The sequence below is a fragment of the Zingiber officinale genome, chromosome 11A (assembly GCF_018446385.1).
Source record: "Zingiber officinale cultivar Zhangliang chromosome 11A, Zo_v1.1, whole genome shotgun sequence".
Taxonomy (NCBI): Eukaryota; Viridiplantae; Streptophyta; class Magnoliopsida; order Zingiberales; family Zingiberaceae; genus Zingiber; species Zingiber officinale.
In genome coordinates this window covers 92,777,008-92,788,389 of record NC_056006.1, presented here as the reverse complement: position 1 = coordinate 92,788,389, position 11,382 = coordinate 92,777,008, and the positions used below count along the sequence as shown (strand labels likewise).

Here is an 11,382-nt window from a genome sequence, read left to right as displayed (position 1 = left end):
ATTGAAAGAAAATGTTTAATTAACTTTCTGAAAAAGCATTAAACATGAATTAAATAATGCTTTGAAAGTTTCTCAAATATTTGTTAAAATAAATTTAAAAAAAAATTCCTTAGAATTTTTTTTTTTTGGAAAACTTCATTTGACTTAGACTGTTTTTTTGGAACATTTAAAAAGTTTACTTAGGATTTTTTTATTGACTTAGAATTTTTTTTTGGAAAATTCAATTTAACTTCGAAATTTTTTTTTACTTAGAAAATTTTTCTTGCTTAAGATCCCATTTTTACTGTGATCAAAGGGGGAGAGAAACGTACAAGTTTAGGGGGAGATAGAAAAAATTTAATTTTTTTTTATATTTTTATAAAAAGTGTTGCAATTTTACTAATTGTAAAAATTATGCTTAACTTGTTAGTTTAGTAATTTACTTTAAAATTACTACTTATATCTATTTACCCTAACTTGAACTTGGGTTGATGCACATCAAAAAGGGGGAGATTGTTGGTCCCCGTGGGTGTTTTGATGTGATCAACCAAGTTGGTTAGGTCCTGCGTTTTGTCTGATCCCTGTGTCTGAGTGTGCAGGAGCTTAGGAGCACAGGAAGTCGAGCGGAAGACGCAGCTAGCGAGAAGGATGGCACGGGAAGGGAGGCGACGGGCTCGGTGCGTTCGAAGGATGAGAGTGCTGCGGAAGAGTACTCCGGTGGGCGTGAAGAGCGTGCACGACGTTCGAGGGACGTTAAGTCGGGACGGAAGGCTACTCGAGGGACGTTATGTCGGGTGAGCCCTATTCCGGTTGGTCGCAATCACCCAAAAGAACGGAGCGTTGGAAGTCAAAGCAAGCTAGAAATGAAGCCGAAAAGCTGAGCTGCCAGGTTGAAGGCGCCTTCAACACAGTCAACCCGACCCGTTTGCCTTCAGATACAGTTCTATCTGATCTCTTGCTTGGAGGCGCATTGGACCATTGTCGAAGGCGCCTTGGAGCTTCGAGATAGACTTTCCAGGGACTATAAAAGGACCTCTGGACCTAGGAATTAGGTATTCATTCAAGCTTTCAATTCCTAGTAACTTGTGAGTTCATTAAGTGTGTAAAAAAAGCTTCTCCGCCTATAGTGAAGGAGACTCTGCTAGTACGACTTTCTATTGTCTCGGATTAACAACTTCCTTGGTTGTAACCAGGTTAAATCTCGGTCTCCTGTTTTATTTCTGTCTTTAATTTTATATAGTTGCTAGTTATTTTTATTGCTGCATTTATTTCTGAGTTGAAATCCGAGGAGGATATTTTTATTTTTTATTTTCAACAATTCACCTCCTCTTCTCGATCTCCGCTGCTCCTACAGAGGGAAGGTTTCATTTTTCAGGACTTAATATGAATGGACTGTAATTGCATAAAGCCCAATTTGGAGCCCAGAAAGGCATGCACGAAGAGGGGCAAAGCCGGTATTTGTAGATTTCTGTAAAACCCTAACATTCTAATGTCGTCCTTGGTATAAAAACGCCTATCCGTGCCTCCTTTGGATTGCCCTGTCTCCATTGGCTCCGGCGCCGCCACGCGGGTTTCGAACAGCACTGCGGCACCATGGTAAACTGATCAATCATTTTCCTTGTCCCGGTTTGAAGTAGTGTGTGATTGTTACCTCAGTGCTTGCTTTTGATTCGATCTCCACTCAATCTCTTTGAAATTAAGGGTCAAAATTGGATTTTAGTTGTTAACTTTTGATCTATCGGGCACTTCTTTGTTGGCGAAGAAAGAGGCTAGAGAGTTATGCGAGTTTGATAATGTTTTCTGAGATGTGTTCAGGTGAATTAAAAACAAAATTATAGTGGTGCTGAAATCCTATACGCTTCTTGATCCTGATTTGTGCTTAGAAGGAAAAAGTCTGTTCTACAGTAATTTGGACACAAACCTTGTGAGGATATCTGCGTAACTGGTCATTTATGCTCGGGAAAGTTCAGTATCTAGCTAAATAAACTATGTTCCATTATGTAGCTTGTAGTGCGTGATTTACATGTATCATCTTAATCCGTATCAAATAAAAAATGCTCACTTAATTATTCCACATGGTTAGATTATGCCATTGTGATTCGCTGCATCTTAAATCAAGCCTTTTTTTGGATTTGAAAGAGAAATAAACTAACAGATGCATGACAAAAAGCTTGTGAGATTCTGAACCTTGAACATGCTATATTTATGGTATTGATTATGAAAAAAGTATTATCTTGCAATTCACATTTTTCTTTGTGTGAATTGGTTTGTGGTTGAAGTTCCAGAGTTTATGTTTGTGATTATATTTATCTCCTGTAACTGGATCCCTTTGAGAGATGAGACTCTTAATTCTTTTAGAAGGCCCTTTGTCTCTTTGCTCTTATTGCATTTCTTTGCCTAGTTTTTTTTTCTTGACTCTGGTCTTTTGCTTTTGTCACGCAGGTGAATGTTCCCAAGACAAAGAAGACTTACTGCAAGAACAAAGCTTGCAAGAAGCACACCCTTCATAAGGTTACACAGTATAAGAAGGGAAAGGATAGACTATCTGCTCAAGGAAAGCGCCGATATGACAGGAAACAATCTGGGTATGGTGGACAAACAAAGCCTGTTTTCCACAAGAAGGTATTCTGGCCTTTTCTGTGCCCTGAAAATGGGATAATATTGATCTTTTACTGTTAGATACCTATCTGCTATGTTTGTAAATATTTGGTTACTTGATTGACACCAAATCATTGGTTGTGGGTTTTATTTTCTTGAGAAAATGAATCATATATTTTACCTTTTCCTACAACTGGCAAAAGTGAAATAATTGTGATTTTCCCCCCAACTTCTAACTATGAAATTGGTTTCAAAAGAGCATTTAGATGATAGTTGCATAACATATTTGCAGTATGTGGCAGTATATCAACATAAATTACTAAAAAATTACTCATAAGATATGGATAAAAATTACCAACATATTTACAATAAAAAATATTAAACTGTATATCAAATTCATACAGAGATAGAGAAATTCAAACCATACAGTGTAAAACTCAGAGTACAACAACTAATGTTAATCAACAATATAAATAACGTTTGTATAATTAGTAATATCTCTTTCATAACAAGTGTCATAAGTTAATATTTTATAAGTTATGAATGACAAAATTGTGTTGTTTAGGTCTGTGTAGTTCAATCTAAATTAGTTAAATGACTTAATTAAGATTTTTTTTAATTGTATATGTGGTGCTACATGCCATATGTGGTCAAATGCGGCTTTTCTGAGGTACTCAAAATTTCTTATAGGGTACCCATCTGAATTTCCCTTGATGATCTAGGTGAAGACCTTATTTTAATATGTGATGTCTTAGTTTGATCTTTTCTGAAGTTTCTGTTTTGAGCTTAGTTTCTTTAAACTAATTCATAGTCGTATTTAATGCTTAGCAGTATAAAATTGTAAGCAATAGAACTAATTCCTTTTTCAGGCAAAAACAACAAAGAAGATTGTGTTGAAACTTCAATGCCAGAGCTGCAAGCATTATTCACAGCATCCCATAAAAGTTTGTACTTATATTTTACCTCTTTGTCCTTTGTAAATTTTCCACCTGTGGCTAATATCTATTTTGTTGTCTCAGAGATGCAAGCACTTTGAGATTGGAGGAGACAAAAAGGGCAAGGGAACTTCGCTCTTCTAGTTTGTTTTTTTTCTCTAATTCTAGGTGATGTTATGTTCTTATTTTCATATGTTATTAGTCTGATGTCATGAACCTTATTTACTGTTTTATTTGTCTACATCTTGGTGATGTTGTTTTGGTGTCATTAGAACCTTACTCTTGATTTACTCATTTATTTCACTTTAAGATGTGTTGTAAATGAGTTATGTTGAAATGATTGTCTGCTTGGTTTGTGTTAGTTTTTGTCTAGCAACATGATTTGTTTATAGTTAAAATACTTATTTCATTAGGAGTGAGGATTAGGTTAAAATTGAAATCAAATAAATTGAATTATTTTTTAGAAAATCGAACTGATTGATTTTTTTTTTTTTGTAAAACTTGAATAAATTGAATTGATAAAATTTTAGTTAAATTAGTTTTTGACTGAATTAATTGAATTTCAGTATTCACTTCGTCTTTCTTCTTCCGCCTTTCTTTTCCAATCCTCTATCCTCTCAAAGAAAGGGGGATTTTTTCATTTGAAATTGATGAACTGAATGGAGCTAAATTGAAAATTTAGTTTCTGCCCACCTTCATCTTTATATCTATTTCAGAATTGAGTAAATTTTGTTGATATCTGTATTCTCCAATTATAATATATGCATATAATTAATATACACATTTGATATTATTAAAATATCCTTGTATATACATGTATGTATGTATTTTAGTTGGTCAGATTCTGATCATTTAGTACTACCCTTCAAAATTGGTCTAAGATGTAATTAGAGAAAATTATATTTTCAGTCCTGTAATTTACATCTTTTTCAATTTTAATCCTATTATGAGTTAATTTACGTTCTTAGTCCTGTAACTTGTAATATTTTTCAATTTTAGTTTTTTTTCCTCCAAAATTAAAATTTTTCAACGAAAAATGTCTAATTTGTGATTGGAATATAAAAAGCACATGAGTCATAAAAAATCAAAATCTTCAAATTCAATTTACAACTCATTATTTTTCATTGAAAAATTTCAATTTTAGAGGAAAATAGATTGAAATTAAAAAATATTATAAATTATAGGATTAAAAATATAAATTGACTCATAACAGGACTAAAATTGAAAAAAATGTAAGTTATAAGATTAAAAACGTAATTTTCTCATGTAATTACTAGGCATTGAATTATGTCTATGCAACCTTATGGATTCAAACAGTAGACGGATTGAATTGCCATGTCCTTTGATTGCTTTACTAGTGATTTCTTTGTTTTTCGCAATGTTTGCTAGTGATCTGAGTGCAAGGTCAAGGCTTTGCATATCTAATCTAGTTTATTAAAAAATAAATCTTTAGATAAGAATAATTGAATAACCTACCAGCGAAGCTAGATCTCCTTTATAAAAAGTCACAGTTATCATATAATGAGGATCCTCTAGACAAGAACAATGGAATAACCTACCAACGAAGCTAAATCTGCTGATGCATTTCTTTTCTTTTCTTTTCTTCTTTAATGTTTCCTCAGCATCAAGCATGGCATTTCGAAAATATGCCAATCTCATCGTAATACCACAAAAGGTCCTAGATATATATAACACGAACTTGATCGTGGATAGTCCTAGATATATATAACACGAACTTGATCGTGGATGCTTCGTCATTCACAGTGATAATTAATAAGCATTAATTCGTCACCATGTCTTCCTGCGGCGGACGCATGACCGACATCCTCTCTCGCCTGTCAATGCGCTTGGAGGAGCTCAAACTCAAAGTCGACGTCTCTAAAGGCTGGCAAGAGAACTTCAAGGACATCGAGGCCAAGATGAAGGACCTGCAAAATCAGCTCTGGCGGGGTAACGAAAGCCAGGTCATGGAGCAACTCGACATCGCAGCCCGCGCTCTCGACGAGATCAACACCGACCCGAAAACCGCCATTAGCTCCAAACGCATGGATCAACTTCTGGAAGCGATCACCATGGCTTCCTGCGGCGGACTCATCGCCTACACGCTCTCTCGCCTGTCAACCCGCTTGGACGAGCTCAAACTCCAAGTACAGTCTAAAGGTTTGCAAGACAAATTCAAGGACGTCGAGGCCAAGATGAAGGACCTGCAAAGTCAGCTCTGGCAGGGAAAAGAAAGACAGATCATGGAGCAACTCGACATTGCAGCCCGCATTCTCGACGAGATCATCGACACCGACCCGAAAACTGCCATTCGCTCCCAACTGATGGATCAACTCAAGGAAGCGATTACCAAAGCCGCAGGCCCCGATAAACAAGACACACCGTCGGCGTCGACGCCGACTCCGACGGATCAATGGGAGGAGCCCGATGATGGTGTGACAGTCGTAGAGCAAAAGCTTCAGAAGAGTCCGGCGTGGGCGCACCTCAAGCTCGTGGTCGACAGCCTCGATCCGTTGCTCAAGGACTGTCTCTTCACCCTCACCGTCTTCTCGGCCAACGTCGACATTCAGAAGCGGCTGCTTCTCCACTGGTGGATGGGGGAGGGTTTCGTCCGGTGCATCGAAGCCGGGAAGCTCTGCTTCGATCAGCTGGTGGAAAAGGGCTTGGTCGTCCCAGTCGGCAAGCGGCACTGCGGAAAGCACCACTACTGCCAGGTCCAGTCCTGGTTGCGCCCGCTACTGGTCGCCGTCTCAAATGCGAACGGCTTCCTCGACTACGACGAGGCCGGGAAGCCCGCCGACGACTACTCGTTCAGTCGCCGCTTGTGCCTGCGCCCGCGCCAGGGGCGCATAGCGTCTCCCAAGGACGGGACGGCGGATAGCCGGCTGATGACGGTCTACAACGTCGGCAATCTTCAACCCAATTTCCCGACGGATTGGCTACTCAACAAGAAGGAGCTCACAACCCTGCAGCTGGGGAGGTGGCGGAAGGACGACAAGGAGCGGCCGCTCTTGGCCTTCTTCGACAAAGAGTTCTTGTGGGGGCTGGGAAAATGCGGCGCGTTGAGGTACCTGAGCTTGAGGGGCGTCTCCCGATTAGAGAGGCTGCCTCATCACTCCGTCGAGAAGCTCCGCAAGCTGCTGGTGCTGGACCTGCGCTCCTGCCACAACCTCGAGAAACTGCCGCCGAATCTGGGCGACGCCCGGAGGCTGCAGTTCCTGGACGTGTCGGATTGCACCCTGCTGGACCAGATGCCAAAGACGCTCGCTTCCTTGTCGGAGCTCGAGGTGCTCAAGGGCTTCGTGGTCTGCGATTACTGGAACAGGAATTGTTGCCAGATCGGCGACTTGCTGAAGCTGACCAAGTTGAGGAAGTTGAGCATCACCACAAGCCGCGAGTTTAACGACCGCGAGGTCGTGAAATTGCGCGAGCTCATCAACGGCCTCACTTCCCTCGCGATAACATGGGGAGTCTTCAGCAAGGAGGAGAACACGCGGAAAATGAAATCTGTGAAGGAAAACCCCCCTGCGGGAGATAAGAAACTGAAACCTACTTCCCCATCGAAATTGGAGAAGCTGGAGCTCGGGTGCTTCAACGAGAAAAGGCTCCCGAAATGGATCGTTCCCGACGAGTTGAGTAATTTGAAGAAGCTGTACATAACAGGGGGAATTCTCAATAGCCTTGAAGATGCTCAGGGGAAGACGTGGTGGGGGGTGGCAGTTCTGCGGGTGAGGTTCCTCATCCATCTGCAGGACGACTGGGAAAGCATAAGAATTTGGTTTCCCGACCTCATCTGCGTGGAGAAATCCAAATGTATGCTGTCATCTTGGCCTTGCGACGAAGAAGGGTATTGGCAAAAAGACATTGGAAAAAGCAGCGACGAGGAGGCTGAAAGTGAAGTTGAAGAAGATAGCGAGGCTGAGGTTGAAGGTGAAGTTAGAAAAAAAAACGGAAGTGAAGTTGAAGAAAGTAGCAACGCTGAGGTTGAAGATGAAGCTAGAAAAAGTAACGGAAGTGAAGTTGAAGAAAGTAACAATGCTGAGGATGAAAGCGAATCCGAAGAAGGTAGCAACACAGAAGTTGAAGGTGTAGAAGGAGAAAGGAGCGAGAGTGAAGTTAAAAAAGGTAGCAATTCTTCTGACGATAGTGAAAATGGAAGAAATTAAATTACCGCTAAGGAGTGAAGTTGAAAGAGTAGCAACATTGGTGAAGACAGTGAAAATGAAGAAGATAGCAATTCAGAGGATGTAATATGAATGAAGTTGAAAATATAAAGGGTTCTAAGGGGGACTCTCTCGAGTGACATTTTATGATCACTTGGTTGTGATACGGGTTGCAACTTTGGCTTGTTGAACAACACTATAAGGTTTTCACTTTGTGTGTTTGTATGTTTTCTTTGGTAAGGTTGCACATAGTTTGTGCACGAACTTTAGTTTGTATGATTCCTTTTATATATAAATCTATTAACATCATATTATTTGCTTTAGAAGTGAAATTGATCATTTATCTCGATTAAGGGTATTATAAGATCTTGAATTTTCCCATGCTTGGCAAGTTATGATGCAGTATTACGTTTTAAATGAGGCCACACAGAACCACCTAGCATTCGTGAAATTTCATTGACAGAAAAGATGGCTGATTAGGTGATAAAGATAACCCTAAAAAAGTGGATCAAAGTGGTAAATATTGGTTGATTTGGAGGTCAAAATTAAATGGTCAAAGTAATAAAGTCGGATGGACCTCAAGACTGCGAACCAGGTAGTGTTGGTCGAGCGGGATCACAGCGTTGATTGGATGTAAACGACCAACAAAACCTTCCAATCGGCTGTCCTTCGTAATTTGCAGATGAGGTTGAGAGCCAAATACTAAATTATTCGACACACCATCTTATCTGATCAGACTGTTTGGGCTGATCGAATATAGTGTGCCTCTAGAATAGGTCAGTAACTGTATTCTATACGACCGAGCTGGTGATATACCGGGCGAGTGGCCATCGGTCGGCCTATAACATAACTTAAATACCTGTCATACCGTATCCTTTTGGAAGTTTGTGTCGGAAAGGATAGAGAATATTCTATCGATAAATCATTCTTTAAAAGCTTCTAGCCTGTTAACTCACAGCGATTTACGGGTTCACTTGAGCAAAGATGTCAGAGGCACTTTATGGCCTATCCTTTTCTTAGGAAAGCTTTGAGAAACATGTTAATGCTTTGAGATGCATGCACAACACAACAGTGACACTATAAAAGGGATCTTTATCTACAGGCGGAGGTATGCGATACTTCTTACTTGCACACGCCATTTGCTACAGTTCACTGCTTTCATCTCCAAAATCGAGCACTGGCTTAAGTGTCGGAGGACCAACGTTGTGAATCCCTTCCCTGGCCCGACACTAATGCTCATTGTGTTGCAGGACAGTGCGGAGTCTTCGTCGAGTCAACAACAGAGCCACATCCCGGCTCACTGCCTTCACCGATTTCGAACAGAATCATATTTGGCACCGTCTATGGGAACTTCACCTGCATCCGAGACGTGAAGATGGAGGGTGCTGGATACCTCATCACAGTGACATTAAACCTAGAAGAGTTAGAGATATTGATAAACACGCGAGCTATGAAAATGGTGCAACAGCAATAGGAGATAACAGCTGAGTGCCGAACACTGAATGACTTGACCATGTCTGCCACCGGCCAACATGTTGAACGTGGGACCCAAGTGGAGGGTTACGATGGGCACTAGTCGAACCACCAGCTGACAAGTGCTTTCCACCAAGCACCCATTTTGCCGACCAATTTACCACCAGTGCCCAATGCGCCGATCTCATACCATAGAGCATTATTTAGAATGCCTTCAGAAGAGCACGACCGAGTGGAGAGGACACAAGGATCGTCCTCCAAGAACGCGCCCACCCGGGATGCTTATAAGGGCAAAGCACCTCGAATAGATAACTCCCCCGAGTGGATAACTCTACAGTTTTCCCAAGAAATCTTGCATGACCAATTATCACTCACTTTTGAACGTTATCAATTGAGGAGTATGGAGGATCGACTGATCCAGAGGATCATTTACTTAAGTTTGACAACATGGTCACACTCTATCAGTACACTGACGAAGTCAAATGCTAAGTGTTTATCATTACATTGTCCGGCTTAGTGCAAAGATGGTTCAAACAACTGCTGGCATGCCCTGAGGGTATACTTGTCTATTAAACCGAACGGTATCCCCTAGTGACAATATAAGAATTACGATATCGAACCAATTCAAGTCAACACAAAAAAATACTGATGTAATATAATAACACCAAGTCACAATAATGCGTGTATGTATGCATATACATGTGAAGACACTCAAAAATTCAGAAAAAAAAGAAACTATAACCATAAGTAATGGAAACAATAAAACGAAGTAACTCAACATAAATCCAACTCGAGCAGGACTGGCAGCCAGGACCTCTTAGCGACACAACACCTCCTCTATCTGCTAACCTGAAAGTCAAAGGAAAAGCAAAGGATAGTGAGTACAACAACTCAGTGGGTAGAAGAAGATAGTACATGAATAACATACTGTCAAGAGATCAAAGGATACAGTCTCAGGTAAAGTACTTACTACCAACGTAGAGGTCACAAGATGATTACCAGCTAACCAAAAGTATAATCAATAACATAGCATTTCACTAACCTGCTCAACCGAGTATGACTAACAAATCAGGAGTATATACAGTACAATCAAACCTGCATGAACAAATATATGACCAACATAGAGCAAGTATATAACAAACACTGACTGTGGGAGAACACTCTACCATAGATGGTCCCGTGGGCGGTCAGGATAAATGACTAGTCTCTGTCTGTGGGAGAATGCTCTACCACGGATGGTCTCGTGGGCGGATAGGGTAAATAACTAGTCACTGTCTGTAAGAAAACGTTCTATCACGGATGGTCCTGTGGGCAGATAGGGTATATACCAATGGTCACTAATAACTCTCTCAACCACACATAGAAGACAAGATATACCAACGGTTGCTGACGACTCTCTTAACCATGAATTGGAGACAATGGTCGACAGGATATACTAATGGTTGTTGACGACTCTCTCAACCACACATAGAAGACAGGATATACCAACGATTACTGTTGACTCTATCAATCACACATAAAAGACAGGATATATCAATGGTTGCTGACGACTCTCTTAACCATGAATGAGAGATAATGGTCGACAGGATATACCAACGATTGCTGACGACTTTCTCAACCATGAATGGGAGACAATGGTCGACAGGATATACCAACGGTTGCTGACGACTCTCTCCACCATGAATGAGAGACAGTGGTCAACGGGATATACCAATGATTGCTGACAACTCTCTCAACCATGAATGAAAGACAATTGTCGACAGGATATACCAACGGTTGCTGACGACTCTCTCAACCATGAATGGGAGACAATGATCGACAGGATATAGCAACTAAAGGTTTGAAATATTATACCATAGTATGATTCTACTAATGTATAGGCATGAGCATATATAACAAGTAAGGGTCTGCTAAGATACTTAGTACCCTATATTACGATATAATCCTACTAGTATATAGGCAGAAAATAGACAATCATGTCCCCAAGTTACTAGTCTCCTAGCATTAATATCTCGACTAATTCTATAAAATCATCACAGATATAATAGACAACGGGATCAAGATCAAGTAATCCTAGGGGTTGATTCACAGATATAATACACTACCCTTCTACTAGGGAGTGATTTCCATCAAGCATAGGTCAGTGTAATCTCACTAACACATATGCCCTTGCATACAACTATACTACCTATAAGATCAATGACCTATCAGTACGAACCTAAGTATATAGCCTT

The 11,382-nt window shown here is 40.3% G+C and overlaps 2 protein-coding genes across 2 annotated transcripts; both read left to right on the top strand.

The window, feature by feature from the left end:
• Nucleotides 1-1,444: 1,444 nt before the first annotated feature.
• LOC122030818 (60S ribosomal protein L36a) lies at nt 1,445-3,873 on the top strand. The gene is made up of 4 exons (XM_042589864.1): nt 1,445-1,575; nt 2,422-2,601; nt 3,447-3,521; nt 3,597-3,873. Exons 1-4 carry the CDS (start codon nt 1,573-1,575, stop codon nt 3,654-3,656), a joined length of 318 nt encoding a protein of 105 aa, XP_042445798.1. The 5' UTR covers nt 1,445-1,572; the 3' UTR covers nt 3,657-3,873.
• Nucleotides 3,874-5,305: 1,432 nt separating this feature from the next.
• LOC122031586 lies at nt 5,306-9,149 on the top strand. The gene is made up of 2 exons (XM_042590683.1): nt 5,306-7,637; nt 8,926-9,149. The coding sequence occupies exons 1-2, from the start codon at nt 5,306-5,308 to the stop codon at nt 9,147-9,149; spliced, it is 2,556 nt and encodes an 851-aa protein (XP_042446617.1).
• Nucleotides 9,150-11,382: the final 2,233 nt, after the last annotated feature.